The sequence below is a fragment of the Anas acuta genome, chromosome 6, assembly GCF_963932015.1.
Source record: "Anas acuta chromosome 6, bAnaAcu1.1, whole genome shotgun sequence".
NCBI lineage: Eukaryota > Metazoa > Chordata > Aves > Anseriformes > Anatidae > Anas > Anas acuta.
Window position 1 is genome coordinate 17,098,178 of NC_088984.1, and position 24,134 is coordinate 17,122,311.

The 24,134-nt window shown below is 43.7% G+C and overlaps 1 protein-coding gene across 7 annotated transcripts in view; it reads right to left on the reverse strand.

Annotated features, from left to right (window-relative positions):
- The window catches only part of RBMS1 (RNA binding motif single stranded interacting protein 1), a 148,380-nt gene that overhangs the window by 85,835 nt on the left and 38,411 nt on the right, over positions 1-24,134 (reverse strand). For 2 of the 7 annotated variants that reach the window (XM_068687673.1, XM_068687672.1), the window contains exon 1: positions 7,807-8,219. The exons of 2 other annotated variants lie outside the window; for them this stretch is intronic. In XM_068687673.1, coding sequence (XP_068543774.1) covers positions 7,807-7,869 — 63 coding nt within the window. In that variant the 5' untranslated portion in view covers positions 7,870-8,219. Of the gene's footprint in view, positions 1-7,167; positions 7,512-7,806; positions 8,220-24,134 lie in introns of those variants that run through there. 3 more of the 7 variants (XM_068687670.1, XM_068687675.1, XM_068687677.1) reach the window with 3 other exon arrangements.

The window sequence follows — 24,134 nt, forward strand, 5'->3', positions numbered from 1 at the left end:
ATACTTTTGAGAAAATCTGGTTTTGCTAAGCATTTCTCACAAGCAGCACCCAGAACTACTTCTCTTGGAATGCTGAAGAAAGGCCAAAAACCATCACTGTTTCAAAGGTTAGTAGCTAAGTAGCTGTATTAAATACCTAACTCCAATGTTTTCTCCCAAATTACGCAGAAGGATTTTTAAATAAGCACAAGTACTACTGTAATGGGGATCATGTAAGCCAAGTAGATTGGATGGAATAATATTGAAGCAATTTAAATACCATTTGATTCTGCTGAATGTCAGTCTAATACCAACCCTAGGATACACCAACCATTCATCTCAGGTTTCTCATGAGGCAAATTCAAAGGTCTTCTGATTCTCTGTCTCAATAAGCACTTATTCACATCAGTAGTCTCACCGCACTCAGTGGCACCACTGGGTATGCAAATATGCAGTGGCATAAGCAAGAGTCTTAAAGCTCAGACCCACATTTTCAGACCTCTTCTTGAACTCATCTGGAACACAGACCACTAAATACTTCAAAGGACCTCATCGTGCTGGCAGTAGCTTCTGCACTGGTCAGAAATCTGTACAACTGTTTGCCCAGCTCTGCCAGAGCCCAGGTTTATTTGGTGTGGGTGCTGCTCTCCTGGGCTCACACAAGGCATATTCCAAGCCACCAACAGTAGCCAAGAGAAAATTCCTGTTGCACAACTGTATAAGGCATTATTAGCAAATTATGCGTATAGGTAGGAGAAAGAAAAACACCACTCCAAGACTTGAAATTCATCCATCATAGCACGAAAGCATAATCTCCTTTGCAACACAACAACCATCTTCTTAATGCTGGGCTGAAGAGCACTGCAAAGCCTGAGTTGGCAGCATTGCACCTGGCCATGCCCAGGAGGTGGTAGTACCTCCTCCTCAGAAGAAACAGCATACAGAGCCTTAAATCAGAGACTTCTCTCTGAACGCAACCTGAGGGACCAGGGTTGTGCAATGACCAGATTCTCCCTGGGAAGACTGGAAGTCATCTGCCACGGCACTACATACAAGGCAAAGGAAACTTTCCAGTGCTCTACTGCTGTGTGCTGCCTTGTTTTTGTTTGCCAGTTTTAAGAATCTTGTATTTTTTGTTTGAAGGTTTGTAAACATGGATTCATATTTGATTTTACCTTCATCATCTGCCTTTGTGTTTTGAGTGATTTCAGATTACTGCACTGACAAGCATGAACTGATACGGTTCCTTGTGGGTTAGACAGATGTTACGACAGGGTTCTGATTCACCTAGGAGGAGTCATGCATACAGGAACATTGCTTCAGATTTCTGGAGATAGCTGGATACTTCTCCAGCCAGCTGCAGCAGCCTTCCTGGGAGCTGGCAGCTCCTCGAGCTGAAAGCCAGCGCCCTGCAGCAACTAACCAGCCTCGGGAACGCGCCCTGCAACTGCCACCCAAACCCATACCCCAGTTCTGGGTTTCACTCCTCAGGCACACTAAAAATCAAAGTGCCACACATGTGTCTCAGATGTCTGAAAGGACTGAAGCCTAACACTGCTACGCTGCAGTACCCAGATGACAGAATGAATGAGATATAGTTAACCTGTGCAGTCACAGCCACACTTTCTTGAAGCAATGCACCATCTGGTAGAGGAGAGTTAGATATAAAAGAACAGAAAACAATAGAAGGTAAGAAAAGAAGCAAATCTCCTTCTCACCTAAGTGGAGAAACAGAAAATCTGCCCAAAATAGCACGTGAGAGTGCCGCTAAGAGACTGTCAAGGAACGGCATCGGTGATAAACCAAAGTCACCGTACATTCAGTTGCCGAAATGAAATGCTCCATTTCACAAACAGAGAAACGTCAGGCAAGACTAAGCTTGATGCTCACCTTGCGCTGCTGCTTCTGCTGTTCTTCAACCAAGAAACCAAGGAAAATTAGGCCCAAATCAGGCTGCGCAGAACAAAGGCTGATTTGTTCCCACCACAACTTCAGTGAAGTTCTGCAGGTCCAACCAAGCAAGTGAAAATCAAAACACCCACTCAATTTTACACATCATTTTCCGAAAGCAGATTACTTTAAACAAATAAGACACAGAGCAATGATTTCCTAAACTGGTACAATTAAGTGAACAACAGGGCTTTCACGAGGATGCATGAACAAAAGGCTATTTTTGTTAACATTATATATTTATTTGTCTGCATTCGTAGTTATTAGCTCTGGTTTTGCAACAGACCGGAAAGCTGATGTATCATCATACTACACCATAAATTCAGAAAAATGGACATTTTTGAAACACAGTAACTATACTTGTGTTTTAAAGAGCTTATCACATTTCAATCCATTTGCTAGATATTTTAAGCCAGTGAATCTCAGTGCATGAGTTAGGCCTTAGAATTGGTATAAAGTTTTATTGTTAAAATCAATCTACTTAAACCAAAATAAACATTACTAATTTAAACCGTGATACACAAACTAATTCAAACTGACAGAAACCTAGCACAACCTGAATCTGCTTAAAGCACACCCCGACCAGCACTCGGTTACTTCAGCTGCAGTTTGAGAGCACTGTGTGTCAGCACACAGCTGCAGCTACTCTGCTGGAACTACAGTCCCTTGAGGAAAGCAGAGCCAAACCTGTGCTAATCACAGTAACCAGCCCCTGTAGCACATGATTTCTTGTTGTGTGTGTGTTTTGCTAAGTTGCTGGGTTGAAGGCTTGTGCTTATCTAACACATGCTTCTCCCCCATGTTTCTCCTCTATTAGTAACTCATCCCTTCCCTTTCCTGTTGCATCAGGAAGCTGCAAATACAGTGGCTTCTGCAGTGCTGTTATAATTACCACAGCACACTGTAATTCTGAAACGTATGCAAAATAAGTAACAATTACTTCAACGAGGTTTTTGAAGGCATTTAAATGTGGTTCTGTTGGCTTTCTAGAAATCTTCTGACCAACATGCTCCAGCCAACATCAAAACACTTCCAAACACCTTTTCATTAGGACTATGGCTTTATACGCCTTCACGCTGTTCCCTAAATAAGCTCTCTTAAAAACAATCTGAGGCAGAAACAGAAAAAAAACATCCCTAAGAACCCGGAAATGGAGCTGTGAGGGGAGAAGCAAACGAGTTCCTATTCTCCATTGACTTCTTTTGTTATATCCCATCTCACAAAACAAGCAGACATCAATTTTAATGAAAACATTGGAGATGGAAAAAAATGCTGGCTAAAACAGCTATCTTTTCTTGTTAGTTACCAGAAAAAAATGAATAGCAAACTCCCATTACTTTTATTAACTTGATTGTAGTACTGTGCTGCTGTTTTAGGAGCCATCACAAGCTCTTGGGAAAGGATTTTCCCCTCCCTTCCTTCCCCTCTCCACCCCGCCAGTAATCCTAGTTTAAAGGATCTAACCCTTCTGAAATGTGTTAACTCAAGCACTTTTTTTTTCTTCTTTAAACAGTTGGAAGTTTCAGGGAAAAAAAATGAACCCAAAAGAAAACAGCAGATGTTCAAGACCCAGGCTTCCATTTTCCCTTCCACATGAAGCTTACTGACAAAGATACAAACTTTAAACAATAAAACTTCCAAAGAGATAAAAATATACTATTTACCCTTTTAGAAATACTAAACAAAAACTTTAAATTGCCAAATACAGATAAGAATCGTATCGCTTTGCATAATCTGTACCATCATGACTGACAAGATAAGATGCTTCCTTTTATTTCTTTCATTCACGTTTGTCTTACAAGTATGGAAACCCACTGACTGAGCAGTTTTGTTCTCCTGAGAACAAAGCAGTACTTTACAACCTTGGAGATGCACTTAAAAATTTAAAATAGATGCTGCTTAATATTAAGAGCCAAGTCTCCTTAAAGGGAGGTAGACTGTACAGATTGTGTAGGATGTAAAGGGAAATTGACCTGGTCAGGGCAAGCTGACAAAAGAAAGTGACCAAGTCTTAAAACTCAGAAAGAAACAAAAATAAGCTAAGCCCATGCGTTCAGGTAAGCGCTCAGTAAGGGTGCCACAGCCACCGGGTCTCGCTGCTGCTGGGGGCTGTGTGCCGTGAGGGGTCACGCCAAGCTCTGCCTGGCTCTCTCTCACATAGACACAGGAAACTGAGAAACGATGAAACCGGGTTACAGGTGGAGCTTCTCGATACCTTAAACCTACAGATAGACTCTAAAGCTCAGCTGTATTTTTAGCCTCAGACTGGCCAAAGCTTTCTTCGCTTAACCCCCTTCTTGAGCCTCGAACAAAACCCAACCTGTGGCACAGCGCCTGATGTTAACAGAGCTGCACGGAAAGATTAATCAACAGCTTTGCATGTCTGCCCTTAAACAGGCCAAACACCAAATCAGTGTTAAATTCCTCACGTGCAGCTACGCCCAGCTAATCTGCTTGAAAGCAGCAAACTATGTAAATCTACTTACATGGGCGAGATAAATACGACACTCATCAAAACGTAACAAGAAGCACTGTTGCCGGGCCAAGCTGCCGGGAGGCCTGACCACAGTGGGCTGTGGCGGGTGGGCCACCGCGGTCACCTCCGTCACCTCCGTCCCAGCCCTGGGCAGCTGCCGGCTCTGCCTCTGCCAGAAGCCCGAGGGGAGCAGCCTCGCTGCACGGAGCGCTTCCGTCAGATATCTGCGCTAGCTCTCTGGATTCAAGGAGCAGATGGCAGGAGAAAGCCTAATTTTCCCATTTACGATAATTTTACAGTCTGTAGAAATATTTACTTCGGAGGAGCGCCTCCCGATTTACATGAGAATACCGAAGGCGGGAGCAGGGACGGAGCCATCAGCTCTCAGCACAGCACGCCGGGGCTGAGCAGGATATTGTGTGTCGCGTCGCTTCCTCAGCCTCACGGATGCACACATGTGCGCTCTTTGCATAACTCGTGTAACCTTGTTAGCAAAAATATTAGATTACGCCTACCTTCTTCAAAGAGGATGCGTGGTCACGAGCACTGTGATAGGTTATTACTGCAGATACTGCATGGGTTTTAGCCTTCAACTAGACTTGAATCTGCATTTCCAGAAAATCATCAGAGTTGTTACTCATTTTGACCATGCCTAACTTCTAACACAACCTGGCAAGAGGTGGTTTTTTTTGTTTTGTTTTGTTTTATTTATTTTTTAAATATGTCAAATATGTCCATTGATCCATAATGCAGGAAATGCTATTGGAAATACAACTTCAGAGACCCTGTTTTAGTATTCTTACAAGCACCCTAAAACACAGAAAGGATTAGACACCACCTAATCGCATCTGACCTGAAACTGAGGGTGCCGACTGGCTTCTACATGCCTGAGTTACACACTGAAATAGATACAACAGATAACAAGCATAATAGTGTAAGCACAGATTCGTTTATAAAACAAACTAGAGTTCTTTGGGAAAACAAAGAGAGAGTATGGGCAAAACTCCGGACCTACTGTAGCTAACTAGAGGCTTGCCAGCAGTTTAAATGAAGACAGAATTTCACATTACATTATAATGCCTTAAAATAAATCAAGAGTATCACAATGACTTTTACCAGCAAACACAGTATCTAGTATTAAACTACTTGAATCTGCTACAGAGTCTTAAAAATGTAACAGAAAAATACTGAAAATGAAGTGCTGTTATACCATCATCCTGATATCATGTATGCCACAATGCAAATCGAGACACACACACACCCTGCTGAAAACACTTTAGTTTCATTTTGAAGTTACTTATTTTTTCCCCAGGCTCATAGACTGGGAGCTGTTAGCAGAGGACATCTAGCTGCTCCTTTTACAGATGATGGCAGGCTACTTTTCCTACAATATTTGGTCTCTTGGACTAAAATACAATTGTAACTCTATTGTCTGAATATGGATTGCATGGAGCACAAAAGGAATTAATCTGGACTGTTTCTAGTTATCATGAAAAAAACGAAGAATTAGGCTCATAACACTCCTCTGTATTGTCTGACATCAGCTCACCCCTGCAGGTGAAGCCCGAGTGAAAGGGAGATCGGAAAGTCAGTCTTTAAACAGCCTCAGCCCACATGAATGAAGTTAATGGGAGTTTTCCAGGGACTTCAAGGGAGAAAGGCGCAGGCCCCAGCTCCTTGTGTAGGAAGCGTTTGAGCGGAGAATGGCTACACGCTAACAAAAGAAACCTCTGGTACCCAGGGTCTTAAGACCACATAATACCCCCGCGTTCACCTCTTTCCCTGCCTATTGACGGGAAAAAAGGGTCTGTTTGTTTTTCCGACTCAGCGTGCCCTTTCAGCCCTCTGAGCCCAAGGAGCGCACGGCGGTGCGGGGAGCCCCTGGCTTATCGGCGCGCCGCAGGCCGGCCGCTCGCTCCCAGCCGCGGGCAGTGGGAGCCTCGCCCCGCGCCCGGGCCCGCCAAGGCCCCTCCGAGCCGGCATTAATGGCCCTTTCAGGGAGAGGATCGAATAAATTGGCTTCATTTACAAAGTATGCAGAAGCGCCAGACAAGATCGTCAGCGTGGGTGTATCCAGGGCATTTATTAAAACCAAACCAAAACCAGCGCACACAATAAGCATGTTTTATTGCGTATGGACTTGAACGCTTCAAGTACAAGATACAAAGATAACTCCGTCCACTGTTAGGCAGCATCTGCAGAGCGCCACTGAGATAGCACACGAGCGATTCTTATCAAAAAGATATTTCTCTAAAACGAGGGCGGAGAAGAAAGGAAACAGCGATTTTGTGAGCTACGACTTAAACTCTACGAAAACGCAGGAACCGAACTTGCGCTGTCACGGGGGTTCCCTGCGCAGAGCCGCGCACGGAGGGCCCACGGTCCTGCCTCCTGTTCCAGCGGCCCCACGCGCGGCCGCCTGCGCCCACCTGCGGAGGGGTTTGTCCACCTGGAAGAAGGCTGCCACGGCGGCATCGGTGCACGCTGTCACCCTCGGATCTCGCCGGGGACCTCTCCTCCGCTTGCCCTTTGGGGCACAGCTACAGAGTGCGTTTTCTGAGCAGCTTAAAGACGTACTTTTTGAAAAATATCGCAGGTTCAGCGAGAAGTAAGCGTTTCTTACTAAGTACAGTCACGTTAACGCCAGCATTTCTGGTGGGGGTGCGTTTTAAAAGCACAGCCGAAGAGCCAACGGCCCAGCAAGGTTGCAGTCCCTCTATTTTATTTTCGGCGGCTGAACAAGCAAGCGAGCAAGCAAATACCTCTCTCTCAGTACAGCTCCATAGATGCGAGCGCTCTGAGCTTATCGCAATGATCTGTCTGCCCAGAAAATGTCACAGGATTTCCCTTGTGTACTTCAAGGGGGAGAGAAGGGGAAAGTCTGAGGCTGGGCTGCGCCAGCGGGTTCCCGGAGGCACGTCCCAGCGAAACGAGCGAGCCCCGAGCCTTTTGGCCATTTCACGCGAGGCGAAAAAAAAAAAAAAAAAAACCAACACACACACCCGGCCCCAAGTTTCGCTTTGCAGCCCGGGTTGCGACACCGGGCAGGGCTTTTTTAACTTGTTGCCGAGCTCGGCGGGGCCGGCAGCCGCCCGGCCCTGGGCGCCCCGCCGCTAAGGTCACCCGGCGGAGGCCGCCCGGGCGCTCGGCAAGGTCACGGCGCCGTTTTTAAGAGGAGACCTGGGGAGGGGAAGGGGGATGGAGGGGAGGGGGGGGGAGGTGGTGTCTTTTTTGCGAATCCCAGCTCTGCAGAAGCGAGCGGCGGGGCTGCAAGTTGCAGCCGAAGGGGAGTCGCCACCCCCTCCCCGCTCCCCCGGACGGAGGAAGAAAAAAAAAAAAAAAAAGAGAGAGAAAAGAGAAAAAGCGGGGGTGGGGGGCCCGCGGAACCCCGCCGCCCTTACCTGCTTCCTATACGGCGTCCGGCTGCCGCCCGCCGCGCTGCTGTTGCCGCTGGGGAAGATCATCGCCCCGCCTGATCCCCAGCTCCCCCCCGGGATGGGGAGCAACTTTGGCGGCCGCCGGGCTGCGGCGCGGCGGGGCTGCAGGGCGCCCCCCGCCTCCGTGCCTCCCCGCCGGCTGCGGCTGCGGCTGCGGCGCGACCCCCCCGGCCCCCCGCGCGGCTCCGCTCCGCTCCGCGCCGACCCTAGCCCTCCGCGGCCGCCCAGCCTGCCATCAACGGGCGCCCATTGACCGCCGGCGGCTTCCCCGGCCCGGCCGATCCCACCTCCCGCCGGCCCCAACCACCGCCCAGGAGGAGGGAGCGAGCGAGCGAGCGAGGGCCGAGCCGCGGAGCGGGGAAGCGCGGAGCGGGCACGGCGCCCGGCGACCGCCCCCGGGGCCTTGCGCGGGCGGCGGCGGCGCGCTCGCGGGGCCGGGGCGCGGCCGCGGGGCGGCGCGGAGCGGAGCGGGCCGAGGGGCGCGCCCCCGCGGCGCGGAATGGTCGCGCCTGGGGGGGGCCGGGGGGGCGCGGCGGGCCCGCGGCGGAATGCGCGGCACGCGGGGACGGGCGCAACTTGCGGGCACTCCGCCGCGGGCCCGCCGCTGACTTGCACCCCCCGAACGGTGCCCGGGTGCGTGTGTGTGTGTTAAAAACGGGAGTTTGGAAGCGAGAAGTTTTGCTGCAGCAGGATAGGGGAGGCTGTCTGGGGAACGCTGCTCCAAGCCGTCGTGGAGGCTGCTCTGGAAGCGCAGGAGCGGTGTGGTCTGCACAGAACTGGGGCCTAGGACACGTTGCATAATAACAGCTGTTGGGCAACAGGGCTGGGAGACAGAAAGAGACTGAGAGGAAAGATTTCCAGGTCCACTCGCCCTGTTCACATCGCGCTCCTTGGCCGTGCCGGTGCACTAGCTTTGAAGAAGCCCACGCGTACAGTGCTGTCACGGCACTGAGCTGATTGGCGACACGGCCAAAAACCTTCTGGTGCAGACATGCATCACCAAGCACCTTTTGGTTCTTCTTCCTCTTCCTGGCAGTAAGGTGGCCCTAATCCCACACACAAGTACGATGAAAACAGCTGGGCAGAAACAACAACTTGCCAGGTAGCTCATTCCTCACAGGTCGAGCAGCATTGTGTGACCGTTCTGACAGTGCTCGTATTTACAAACACCATCATCTTCTTTTACTCTTGACAAGAAATAATCACCAAATATTTTGGCATCCTGATATACTGCCACCACCCATTTGAGTTCATTTCAGCACCGCAGCACAAGCAGTGCCACTTGGCAGAGCTACATTCTGCATGACTTCCCTTTCCCTCCTCTCCAAGCCCTGCAGCGGGTCTCCTTGGGCCCAGCCCCGATTCCATAACATGCCTGAGGGCTGCCAGTACCAAAACCACCGCAGTCACTGACACAAGTGGCAATCCCTGCTCTTGAAAAATGTTTGATGGAGTGGGTATGTACCAGCAGCCTGTGCCAGGTCAGGTACTGTCTGCCTGCGCCACTCTTCCTGCAGGATCACACACTACTTGCATTGCCCCTGCTGCCACGGAGCTAGCACAGAAGCTAAAGCTAGGATAAAGTCATATCCCCCGGTCTGGCTGAGGTGTAGCTTCATGCACACTGTACATCAATAGTGGTGGCTATGCTGCTGGAAAGGTACTGGTTGGGCAATTGATTCTGGGTGGAACCTTTTTTTTTTCCTCCTCTGATGAGATTAGTTTTCCTCAGATCGTTTCCTTTGTCTGGTTCAGTATGTGGCTGTGCTACAGCTTGTGCGTAATGGAGGAGGTAGCACGGGAGCAAAGATAGGCAGGCACAAGAGGGTGGATATGACTGCTTGTTTTGGCAGCAGCATCAGATTATATTGGCTTAATCTGTTCATGTACCTGTGGCTTAATTTGATAGAAATGTAGCTGTGTGCTCATGCCTGCCCTGGGTGTAGTGCAGTAGGTGAGCTGCGCTCCAGTCTTACTTGTTACAGACCCATGGTCACAGATGGCACCATGGGTCTGTAATCAGCTTCAGTGGCGAAACACCGTCTCAAAAGCTGTACAAACTGAACAGTGAAAGGCTATTTCTGCTCCAAAATGTGCTCCCAAACGAAGAATAAAAGTGGTATTATTCTGCATGGTATTCTGGTTAACAAAGGGGTGACAAAGCTTCACTCTGCTACACCTCCACCAGGTCTTTGTTAGCTGGGGATGCTCAGAACGGCCACACCTTCCCATCTCAGGGAAAAACCTTTTCAAAAACCACCAGTCATCCCCTGCTTCCTCCCCTCTCCTCTTCCTGTCCCACCCCCAGGCCAGCAGAAGGGACACACACGATGTGTGCTATATGAGGCCTATTTGGGGGCATTGGGAACGAGCTGAAGAACAACCCAACTCAGTGGCTGAAATTCCTGCCCTGCTCCGCTGCCACACCAACCCACGACATTTGTGAGTCCAACAGGGATTTCCCTCGGCTGGGTTCAGTATGTGACATGTCTCCCTCGCTTACCCTTACTCTTTTCTAGCACACCATAAAAACATACAACAGCAAATAATTCTCTAAACATCTACTAGATCACTATCAACCGATACCTGCTTGTTCAGTTCTGTTACAGGAAAACACATTATAGAATTTTCTGGGAAGAAAACCTTGGTGTCCTATCCTATGTACTAATCTACCTATCAAGTTTTCTGCTGTTCTGACGTAGGGCCTGAGCAATCTGTCCCCGCTCTTGTCTTAAATGGAGAACCAGCTGCCTCCCACTACTTCCTTGGAGGTTATCAAGAAGACAGAGACAGGCCCTTTACAGCAGAGCATGGCTGGAAGGAAAGACGTAAATTGAAATGACTAGACACAAGGAGGGTCAGGCACTGCCCAGAGAGCTTGTGCAGTCTGCAACCTTGAACATTTTCAAGACCAGACTGCATCCAGCCCTAAGCTACCTGATCTGATCTCTTTGCTGATGCCGCTTTGACAAAAGCACTCCCAAGGTCCCTTCCAACCTGGACGTCGGCTCACATGAAAAAGCTGCTTTGGTCTTTCCCAGAACACAGGCAAAATGATTTCTGTGTAAATCCCTGCATTTCAGATTAAGCTGACAAGGTTCTAGACAATTCCCTGGACTTTTCAGTAGATACGATACATCAATTCAAGATACTGATAACTAGTTCCCCTACGCGTTTTCTGGGATGCAAGCATGCCTTGTAGGCAAAGAAGACTTTTAGTTTTACAGGCTTAGCAGTTCCAAAATTGAAACAGACTTGCAGGTAGGCAGGCATCTTGCTGGTTTCAGTTATAAAGGAGCAACTCTTTTTGTTCCTGTAGGAAAAGGTGACCATGGGGGCTAAGAATACCCATGTTAATTGTCTGTAAAAATTATGTCCAGAGCTTCTTTAATTAACCCAGAGTTACTTATTTAGAAATAAGGAAAATTTGCCAGGCAGATCTGGCGTGTTTTTGATCTAAAACGTTGTGATTACATGTTTTTATGTACAGTCAGAAATGTAGGTTTGCAAGAGACTGGGTAAATACAGGAAGATTTCTCTGAAAACCTGAAGACAACTGGAAGTTCTCAAGGATCTATCAAATAACATTCGTCAATCTTAACAGGAGGCTGGTAAAACTAACCCATTGCTTTAAAAACAGTTCTACACATTTAAACTGCTACTTTTTCATTTCTGTTCTAAATCAAAGGCTTCCCTTATTTATCTCAACCTTCAGCTGAAGCAGTTAGCTTCCCATAGGGCATTCAGTGCCTCTGCAGGACAGATGGTTCCTCAGCCTTGGATCTGCTTTAAAAAAGGAAACTTTCTTCTGTTGCGAAACCCTCAGAGTCCAGATTGGATGTCCTGAGCTTCCTCATAACCCCACTCTCATGCCAGGACAAGTGAAGCTGGCCATGCGAGGACCTCCTCAAGCCCCATCGGTGGTGGGGCGGTTGTGGGTACCTTACTTCTCCACGTGGATAGAACCTGAAAGGCCTATGAGCTTTCTACCACAATGCTCATTTGGTTGAGGATCCACCCTCTCATCGCACCCTGTCATATGTAAAAAGATACAAAACAGAGTAGGCTGGAGGCTGAGCCACAGAAATGTAAAAATACATTCGAATACCCTATGCAAGCTAAGGAAACAGTATGCGGGGCTGAACTTTGAGAGATATTAAGCATTTCCTGAAATGTGTTAATAGTGGGGTATGGGAAGCTGAGTATCATATAGAAGCAGATTTTTAATTTTAGTATCAAATTAATCTATTCAGAACCGAGATGAAGAAAAGCATTTATAACAGCTGATGGAACAAGGTAAACTTCATCACATGGGAAGCTCCTTTAGAGATAATCTCCTCATTGTTTTTGTTGTTATTTATATATCCCAAGTATGCAGGAACAACAAAATCGTTATCTTCCTAAGTGAAGAAGAGAAGAAAGGGTCAGTAGAAATGGGACACACTAGAGCCATGAACATGCAAAGGTGTTTTTTTTTTCTTTTCTGTAGAAAAAGAAAATTATTAAGAAACAATGGCTTCTGCAGATGCGTATGATCTACTAAGAAGCAGGTATTGCACATGCAATGAGAAGCTATTGTCTAAGAACACCGTCTTGAAAACAATCACAGGAGTATATTCAACAATAAGAAAAGAATCTCCATGACAATCAGAACTGAAATCTGTTTCAAATATTGGTAACAAGATACCAAATTATTTATATTCTGGATTAGAACATATATAAAAGTAAATGCTATTTTAGCACTGTACAATATACCAGCTCAGAGTCACTACCACAGATTTCTGTTGAAAACTCGTGATTAGCACCGATCAGCTCATTCTCTCTGGGAATCCTCCCACCTAAGTCTTTAATTTTCCCATCACCTCTGTGGTCTTTGTATAGGTTTTTCTCCTTAAATCCAACACCTGCCTGTGAAACAAAGACCAGTTCTCTACTCCATTTAGTGTACACCGAATGCCTCTGCTTTGGCCACTGGGTTGTGCCTCCCTTGGCATGCTCAGACTCCTCCTATTCATTTCAGCTTGCACTTCATTCCTTCCATGCTTCCTTAAATGTTCCTGGACGGACACTTCATAAATTGCACAATTACAAGTAATTGTTGTCATTTCTTCAATGATTACTAGTGTTAAGAACATGAACATAGAGAGCAACACAATCTATTGTTTAATGCCATGCCAGCATTTTACATTATGGCATGCATTATTTATTCTTTGAAAGCTATGACAAGATGCTACTTTACAGAAGTATTTCCACTGTCAAACAAACACCCCCTTCCTAAATATATCCTGTATATTCTGGGAAGCACAAGAGAATTACTGTAAAGAATTATTATACAATGGGAATTTAAGGAAGCTGTTCATAATTGGTAATTGAAACACAGGACAAAATCCAATCTTGATTTGTGGAATTAACTAAGATGGTCCAAAAGATCTGAATTCTGTCTTTAGCTTGACAGCATTGCCAAACACTTGTTTTAAACTATAAAGCAAACTAAGTCTGTAAACAGTTGCCAGATTTATTATAGAAAAAAAAATGTCTGAAATGACAAAGTATATTGTGGTTTTTCTTTTTTCTACTTTGTTATTAACACTGTAGGAAGTTGTTCATCATTACATTACAACATTTATGCTTTATGTGAAACTAATAAGAGCTCACTGTTTTGACATACTTTTTTGACTTTTTTTTTTTTCCATTTTGAGTGGAGTAAATTTACAGACCAGCAGGAAAAGAAAGTGAAAATATCTACTAGATATTTTCTACAAACAATAAATGAATTTATGTGGCTGTTTATTATATATTATTTTTATATATTTACATTTTTAATACAAATATTAATAAAGCATGACAAAAAATCTAGACATGCACAAATATTTTTTTCTAAAACTTCAGAATTAGTTTTGCTCTGAAGCAGAGTTATATTTTATATTTGCTGGTTTTCCAATAGGAAAGAGGCTCTTTCTATCCACAATTAATTTGGCTCTAGTGTATGAGGTTTTTCTGGATAAAAATTGATGTGGGCCACATTTACATGGTTATCTTTTACACTTTTTATTAGAATCTTAGAAGTAATGAAAGAAATTTAAAGTCTCCTGCAATTAAAATATGTTTAAGACTGAGAACAGTTAATGACAGTGAAAAGATAAATCACTAGACAGTAGCTAGAGTGGAAGGTCTGACCGAAAATCAGCCAGACATCAATTTTATTCCTTTGTGTGTCATTGTCTTGGTATCTAAGTGCATGAAACAGCTTCAGATTTGTCAGTGCTCTGCACTTATGGGGGAGAAAAAAAATAAATAAGTAGGACCCTTACGTGTTCTTTCCATATCTATAAAATGGGACATATACTTTAAACCCTTGAATGAAACATGCACTCTAGGCATTATGAACAGATTTGGTAATAAAAAATGAGAAGCAGTCTGTAATCACGGTACACTTTATAGCTGAAATGGGTCGTCATGGAAAAAGGCAGAAAAAGTCACTTACAATGTGTTATGCCAAAAAGGATGGAGTTAATGTCACTAGTGCAAAGCCAGGCTTGTGCATTTAAGCCACACACTTGAAGAAAACGTGAGGAAAAACCTAACCAAACCCTGTTCTGCAAACCTCTGCTGCAGACAGCAGTCATCTTCTCCGCAATGGCAAGAGAGACGAGCCAGACTGGAGATTTTGTATAGTAGGTGTATACATGTTGATATCTTGGAACAGAAACGTAAAACACCTCTCTTTCCAAATAATGATGCTGTCCTAAGATGACTCTTCTTGCTTTTTTTTTTTTTTTTTCCTTTCCCTAGAACGAAGCGCTGCTGTATTTGTTTGACAAATACTGGTGGTCAAGTGAAGAACTGGCAGCCGCACCTACTGACAAGCACTGTGCAAATTTTTTCTGTCCTCACACACTTCCTTGTCAATTAACCTCATTTCTGACCTGCAAATGTCTTTACAGCGCTCAGGCTCCCCTGAGCACACTGACAGCACGGCACTGGTTCTGTGGGGTTGGTTTATTTCGTCTCACTGGGAGGGTGAGAAACTCATTTCCATATAGGTTTCAAGGCAGTGTATCAATTTTATCTGTTTCAAAATTATAGCCTTTACCCTAAGAGTTTGTTTTATAATCACATATAAACAGAAAGACATTAGTTTATAATACACAATCTGATTACGATGACCTAATTTAGAGTAAGAAGGAAAGAAACAAGATCATGTGGCAGGAGTTGAGCAAATATTCAGCTGAGTCTGAATCTTATCTCTTTTTCAGTATCTTTAAAATAAAAGTATCTACATAAACCTTGATAGAACTGTTCCTGAAGTACCTGCTGTAGCTTACATCTCTGACAGGCATTACAGTTTTTAGTTGTCCAAAGAAGCTGTAAACTGACTGGGGGGGCTGGACCAGATGCCCTCCAGAGGTCCCTCCCAACCTCAACCTTCCTGTGATTCTGGGGGTCTGAAACTTTTTCTTTTTCCTCCCCTAAAAACACTCCCTCTCCCTCTCCGAGGTTTGAAATTGCATACTCATTATGTTTGCATCAGCTACACAACACCATGTAACACCAAACAAAAAGATCAGCAGGTATGTTCAGAGTAAGAAAATTCTCCCTCTCATGTATATTCAGTGCTCATAAATGTCATCCACCTGGTGGTCATGACAGTAAAAATCTCCACTAGCAAGATGTTTGGCATCTGCTGTGGAAAGTTCCTCACACCCTGTGCTTCATTGCAATTTGCAGAGACCACTCTCCAGGATGAAAGAGCAAAAGCTTGCTCTCTGCTAATGCAGCCCTTCCTCCTGTGCTGCTGCTGTGAAGGTGCGAGATGTGGCTGGTGCATCACAAACACCTGAAAAGCAGCAGTAGGACACTAAAGCCATTATCTAACACCCTGTACAGCCTTCAGCTGTGATCAGGTTTTGTTTTTTGCCACCACCACTCTGAACTAAACTAGCAACAGACTTCAGAGCTGTCCCAAGTCTCTCTTTACCTTCCAGGCCATGAAATAAATGCTTATTTGCATGCATTTTTAAAGCACGAGTCACTGCCCTCAAGGATTTGACTTTATTCCGAGATGCATTTCACACAGCAGTCCCCCAGGTAAGATTCCTGTTTCCCATTTGTGTTCAGTACTTGTAGCATTCACCATTAGCACCATCATTTCAGTTCCTGTAATTTTAAATTCAGAGACGATCTGAATATTTATGCACAGTAATCAGTAAATTAATCAAGATGGCTGGGACAATTTATTGCAGGGAGTAATTCACAGAGTTACTGAACTAATTGTTCTATACTAAGTGTCAGGAGCTGGCAGCAGCACAAATCATGGTGGGAAAATATTTCATTGCATCATAATTAAATTGTATATTTATTTAGGTAAATAGATTCTTAAAGCTGTTTCCAACACATTCTTGCAAGTTGGATTCAAACTATCCATCAGATGCCTCACAACCATATTTCACATGCCTGTTTGCCAGTACCTGTGGACATAAATCAAAGATAAAACAGAATGAAGGCCTGGCCTGGTCAGCAGAAGCTTCACCAGCAGGTCCCAGGTTTCACCCAGAATGAAAGCATTTACACTGTGCTTTTGTGAACTACTCACAGCACATAATCCCTCAAGGATGATGAAAAGGAGGAAATCTTCTGCTCCTTTTCCCCTCCCTGCTCCGACCATCATGGTTTCAAACTCTTTGTCTGATACTTTGGTTCCTTTACTTGCTGCTTTGACTCAACAACCCGACAGAAATCATTCCTCTTTTTGTTCTGCCATGACTGGGAGCTGAGCTGGGGCACCAAGGTGTCCGGCAGGACCATCACAAGTGAAGTGGCAGGAGGGCACAGCCAGGAGAAGGCACGGTGGGGAAGGTGTGTGTCCCTCTGGGAGGAGGCGCTGCTGCATGGGTGGCTTCTCTCCAGCCATGGCTACCTCATGGAGTTTTACTTGGAACATTTTTCACGGGCAACCAGATTTTTAACCACACATTTCCAGTCAGATTCCTGAAAAATGAGGTTACTGCAGCAACCAGCCCCAGGCCAGGTTGCATGGATGGGCTGCAACAGAGGTGGGGGAGTGAGTCTGGATAGCACAGGAATTAGGCTGAACTTTCGCCCCCCGTTTGATCAGTCTTTGAAGTTCTTCACTGCCTTGGCAGCTCCTTCCTCTATCTTCCCCATTACAGCTTCTGTCAGAGGCTCTGCATAGACAGGATTTTCTCAGTTCTGGGATCTTCAAAAAAGAATTTTGCACTAAGCTCCCCGGGGACAGGATCTTCACGAGGTTTCAGCACTTGCAGTACAACTTCATGTGTCTGTGGAATTCAGGGGTGGAAAACTCCCAGCTGAATTTGCTGAGCAGGGCTCTAAGATAAAAAGGATTTCAGCAAATGGCTACAGCAACCTTCTAGGACTAGTTACTAGGAGGAAATGGATGGTCTTCTGGCGAGAAGCAGATCTGGGTAAGTTTCTCCATGGTATTTTACCATGAATCAACGTGAACATGTGCCCTTGCATGTACATTGGAGGGTTTTGCTACCTACCCGTCAAAACCACCAAATAAACAGCTTCCTACTTTAGGACCTGATCCAGGTGCTCCCTGATGTAATCAGTAGTACATGAATAAAGACAACTGGGTAATATCACAACATTGCTTCCAGCCCTAAGAGACACAATTTACTCCTCACTATTCTAAACAATATTGAAAAGTTTCCACGCGCGTATTTGTTTGCATAATTACACATTGAGCTTTGCTGCATTTTTCACAGTTATCTGCCAGATACATTTTTTAACTTGATTGGCCAAAGCCTAGTCCAAAATACCATCCAAATGTATTTGGTAAAGCACAGACAAAGTGATGTTTGGACAAACAGATGGATTTTGGATACGTGCAGATAACATTACTGCAGAACAGAGGCGTATGTACTCTAGAGGAGAGGAGAGGTTAATGACTTTGAAGGGCAAACATGCTTACTTCTTATACCTTCATTGTAATCAGTTACTTTACAGCAGACAGTCTCATTACTATAAATTGCAACTAGAGGCATTTTTGCCTTGCAAAGGAATTCATAAAAACATGTCAGATCATGTCAGCCGAGATGTTATATAAATCACATTCTGCACAAACTGAAAAAATACATTTTGCATCCAAGAAATTTCAGATTGTTTTATGAGTACAGCCCACTGTTTCACAACTCAAGAAGAATTTTCATCAGAATTACAGACACACCATTTAAAAGGATATGAAAAGAAAGTTGAAAATCTAAATATGCCTAAAAGCTTGTATTTTAAGCCCCTGGTTCATTATATTTCCACTAAAGTTGTTACTTCATTCCACAGAAGGGTTGTTCCTAACACTGCCTCAGACCATTTTAGCATATGCATAACTGATACACTTACATCTATGCAATTTAGTGACATTACCTAGAAAAAAGAAGCACTCTTAAATCAGCTACAAAGGTACTGACAAGGGCTATGAGTAAAGAAAAGTCCTTATGTTATATTCCTAATTTCAAGCAAATGGCAAACTCCTGGCACCATTTTATAAAACCTGTGAAAACTACTAACTTTTAGACATGGCTACAATTTTAGCTTCTTTTATCTAGTTCAATATTCAGTAACCTGAGAAAGAATAGACCCTTTTTCCTAGTGAAGACATACAATATAATGGTTCATGTCAGTTAATCATGTAGGCACATGATTTTGCAGGAACTAGGCCAGAGCGGGAAAAAAGCCAGAGAGCTGAATTAATCCCTCGGTGACTATATTCAATGGGCTGCACGTTGGCTAAACCAGAAGATTGGACCAACCTTCTCTCACTCACAATGGAACAGAGAAGTAGGAGAAGCTAAAACTTTGAGATATAAATGACTTAAATTGCAGAACAAAGTCCAATATGATTCTTCATAAAGAATTTTGAAGAAAAAAGGACATATTTTGTATCAAAACATGTACGATTTGATCATACATACATTTGAGCACAATCACACAAAGCAAGTAATTCATATTAAGCTCCCTTACTGTAATTTTTACCATGTCATTGTAGAATATGGCAAAAATCTGTTTATTTTCCTAAGAAATTCAGGTTAAGTCTCTGAAATGTCACCAGTTTAGACAACCTTTAATTTTTTTTTAACAAAACAAAAGGCAGTCTTAAATTAACTTGAAAGGTTAATTTTAGAATGCATTACCATAACATTTCCATTTAAAATAATACATGATATTATAATCTGCATTCTATAACATGTATTTCAGATTCCTTGGTTACAGTTGGTTTAATTGCTTTAAATTGTCTAATCACTGATTTCCTATTATGTCTGGCTGATAAAATTCAAGAATTGATGTCAAAACCGTGCTAGAAGTCCTTTGTGGAAACGTGAAGGCTGCCAGGCAATGCGCCACGCAGCAACCACCAGCTGCTTGCTGACTGCTGGTGCCGGCTGCCTGGTAGGCAGCTCACAATGGAAATGATTTTACAATACCTACCTACAGATCTTACCTTGTGCTGGCCTACTAGACTATTTCTCGCTCCTTTCAAGAACTTTAAACTATAAAATAAACACACTGAAAAGGAGAAAGAAAAAAAAAAGTCATGCCTTTTCATGCTGAGAAACTCCAGGCTACGGATGACGCATAGCACTTAATGCTATTTACTGTACTACTATAATTATTCGGTAGCTGATCAAACCAATAAACATACAATTTGGCAGTGGGTACATGTTACAGTGAGTAGATGTGAGCTGCTGTTTTTTCAGAGACAGCAGTTCCACTCTGCTGCTGCTCTTGTACCAGATCTGCCTGCCGAGATGCCTCTCCCCGCCGCGGCCTTCCCTCTCCCCAGCCATGCCAGCCACTTATTCCACCCTTTGCAGCAGACGTTGCCACGCTGCCTCACTGCATTGAATCAACTGCTCGTCTGGGTGTGCTACGAACTGGAAAATTAAACCAATGCAGCTTAAATTTAAATATACATATTTATTTTTTTCCTAACTGGTTGGTTTCCTGGTTGTGATGTGGAGCACAAGTCCATCCTGGCTGGACTTGGGCGCAGAGACAGGAACTTTGAGATCCCGCCCAGCTGCCGAGATGCAGCCTGACTGCAAAGCCCTGACCAGAGTCAAAACTGAAAGCAAGCAGCTACTCAGAGCTCAAGCAGCAGAACATAAAATATTTTAATTTCAGCAGACATTTCCAAACACTGAATGTCCTTAGTTCTGTCCTGAGATCTCAGTCAAACTTGCAAATGAAATCATCTTTGTTTAAAGCCATACTTTAGTGAAAGACACTGCGATATATTATACGGTTGAAAACAAATTTAAAAAGCTCCCCAAAGAGCAGAAAAATGTGATTTATCCATCTGAGTTTATCTGAATATCAGTGGTTTAAAAAGCACGGTGGAGATGTTGCACATTTACCAAAAAGCTTAAGTCCACATATTTCCTCACGTGTACGGCAAATCTTTCTTTAAAAGCTGAAATCATGGTTACAGTAACTTCCTATTCAGTCATTTCCTTAATTAAGCCATTGAACTTTAATGTGAAATACAGCCATTACAAAACCAGAAAGGAATCTGAACAATAACAATCCAGTCAAATGGGCAGTGCAATAACCAAAACTGATGTAAAGAATACTGCCTGATACTTTTTGGTCTGAATCAATTACATTGAGATACTAAATCAATTCCCTGAGATACTAAATCAAGTTTTAGGAAACTCAGTATTAGATTAAACACGCAGTAGCCACTCGATGTGATGCAGTGAAAAATCAGCACAAAGGTGCTCTCCTTGGTAAAGTTGTTGAAAAAAACGTCATTTTTTTCCCCCAAATCTTTTTGAAGGCAACACTTTTAGTCCAGTGATACATGTGCTACACCATAATCTCCAACATCTGCACTGCTCCATAACTGATTATCACCCAGGGTGAGGCATTTCTTGGTCAATTTTGGTCTCCCTTCTACTCTAATATCACAGTCCCCAGTGGTGCCCAAAATGTCACTGCTCTCATTTTAAGCATGCTCTGTCCCTTGGACAACCCCTGCATTCACACCTGTCTTTTCCCAAAAATGATGTAAACACCCAAAAAGCTACTATCACCATGGGGGACACCGGTCAGCACTGCTCACAAGAGCCTGTGCCCTTAGCAGTGCCAGAAACCCAGCCAAGCTCAGGAGCTGGTGATAGATAACTGCCAGCCTTTACCAGAGAAGGAAAGGACCAGCACATGCAGGATGTCAGGAGCTCAGGGAAGGGCTGCCAGTACACTCACACCAATCCTTACCTCATCAGGCACATTAGCGACTTGGAACTAACTGATCAAGTGGGTCCTTAAATAAGCACCACTTTTCCCCTGCTTGGGTTGCACTTAGATTTTAAATCGAGCTGAAGAGACAATGGCTAATTGCTAAGCTTAAATCTTGCTGCACAGGCTGATGCTCACTGAAACGGGCATACTACAACCTGCAGCTCTTCCAGGTATCCCCATACCTCCAATTGAAACAAAACAAAAAACTCCAAATTAAGAGATTACTACCAAAAAAACAAAGATTTATTCAAGCAGTGGAATAAGACACAATGATGTTCTCTCCTCTACTTCCATCAGGGCTCTTCCAAATGTTTCTCCTTTTACTCTTAATTATTTATATATATATCTCTCTATATATATCTATATATATAGATATATCCAGAAAGATAAATATTAAAAAGTCCTTAATAGCAGAATTTTAAAGTACATATTGTTTGCAGTGATCCAGCTCCCAGACAGTGGGATTTTTTTTTTTCCATGTATTCAGTAGGAATGGTATCACATTGCTAACTTCAACGCTGCAATCTGATTTACACAGGCCAGCCCGAGTGGATAGCTCCTGAAATCAGCTGGATCCTTTTATGGGTGTGAGATAAAACCGTACAGATAACAGTGAAGATTGGGTGTTAGGGCTAGAGCCTGCTGATTTTTCTAATTGGCTGCAGTAACACATCAGTGCAGCCTCCCGGACTTTGCCAGCCGATTGCTGCATGGGACCGTGCCTTTGCATTGGGAATGCCCTGCAGCAGTGATCTTCAGATAAACAGAAACTTTATTTTCACAGGTGTAAATCCAAACTGATGACTTTTTGGTCCGGTTTACAAATCTGGTTTGGAAAGAATTCTGGATTTCTGCGTTGCTAGGTAAGGCACCACAAGTATCAATGGGATAATAATTAAGCAATAATAGCCATAATAATATTGTGAAATCCGTATGTACAAGATAAGGCCCTAATCTTGCTGGATAATACCATGCCAACTAACTACTTTTCCCTTAAAACTAAAGAGAAAAGCCCATGATATTCAGTACCATGATAGTAGTAATACTGCTTTTACTTTACAAACTACTTAGATAAATACTTTTCAGTAAATATTTATTAAGAAAAGAAAACAACAACTACTTATATAACAACCCAGTTAAACAGACAGACACACAGAGATACTGAGGCTTTGTTTATAATGAAGATGCTTTATTAAAGAGAAAATAAATCTGCTTCTGGGCTGGATCTCCAAACTGAAAGGGTTTTTCAGGTGATGGAAGTGAGCATTGTGCTAGGTCTCAGGCCTGATTACTTCCTGCAGGGATGGTTTTGTCATTGTGCCACCACCCCTCCCCAGTGACTCCTAAACAACCCAGGGTCACTGTGTCCTCTCTTTAATTAGTATCTCACTGCTGGAGGGAGGGGAGAATGTCAAGGAAAAAAAGAATGAGAAGACACTGTAAACAAAAGTCCTCAGGGGCATCTTAACAATTTGGACAAGGAATGGAAAAAATGCTCAGTTCTTTTGCTGTCAGTAAGAAGGAAAAAAATGGTCAGGGTGGGCAGAATTTTGATTTTAGTTGTATGAATTTGGCGGAAATAAAGAGAAATCATGCTAAGAAGGAAACACATTTTGTTTCCAAGAGGGCTTTAGCATCCAACAGATGAGTATATAATCTACATTTTACAAGACAGTCAACTAAAATATGGTGTTCCAACCATAAAGCAGCTGAAGCCCTAAGGTCTGTTTCTCTAAGAGCCATAACTGTGCTGAAGCAACTGTCTGGTGAAATCAAATATTTTTATTAAAACTTCCATGTACTTTTTTTTTATTTTTTTTTTTTTACAAGAAAGTGTTCCTGCTGAAATGAGTAGACCATTGCATTACTGTAAGTTACACCTAGATTTTCCAGAGAAAACTACAGAGGATCTGAAAATGAAGTAAAATAGCATATAAAACAATGACAAGAGAACCCCCCCACTTCACACTAGATAATTAACCTGTCCTGAAAGCTCAGTAGACTGACAAATCAGAAAAATAGCAAACATTGCTAAAGTTAAACTGTCCTTATCAAACAGGAATTTTGTGCATATGAATATGTGGGTTATGAGTTAAAATACTTACCTTTTTTACTTTTCCTAAATTCCACATATGACACACAGGAGACTTTTTACCTATGCTTTGTTCACTAAATATAGTCAAAAGTTCAGTGCTTGCACAAAATTTAACTTATCTTAGAATTTACAGTATTTTGCAATATTTCATTTTTTTTCTGTTCATCCCTGGTAAATCAGGAAGTTGATTTTAAAAGCAAATCATTGTGGGAAGCAGGGTTTATCCTTAAAGCTGATGGCATGAGAAGTTAAATGGCAGTTTGTCAGTCACTTGGCTAGCCATTGTAGCACATGGTAGGTGGCCTTCCCTCCCCTGGAATTTCCTGCTCCAAGGTAGGCCCTTAGGTTACTCATGCCATGCGTGAAGGGAAAGGAAGGGAAACCACACATGCTTTAGAAGGAAACCATACATGCTAGAAGTTTCAGAACATCCCAGGGGAAATGAGAATCCCAAATTCTCCTGTACCCCATCCTAGTGCCTGCTGCCACTGCTGCCTTGGAAATTGCTACGTTTTGATTTCTGCTGTCAGTCACAGTCCTATAAAAAATAATGAAATACTAGTAAGAAGGGGAATAGAGTCTACAACCCCTTGGCTATGGCATTCAACCCAAATATAAGTAAATCACATTTGAATCTCTACTCTTATATTCTGCTTCCAGGCTACTGAATACAGAACCGACCTAAGAGTTGTGGCAAAATCTATTTAGATGCTTAGGTACATACAGACCTAAGTACCGGCTGAGATGGGACTGTAAGAACCACTGGAGTGCGCCGATGAGTGACTCAGCTGCTCAGCACCTGGAAGGATTTCAACATTCTGCTCCTCTATTTGAAATTTAAATGCAACTACACAACGTAGGTTTAGTGGGTTGTTCTTCTTGATTTTGCACTTAATTCCTAGATCAGGAAGTT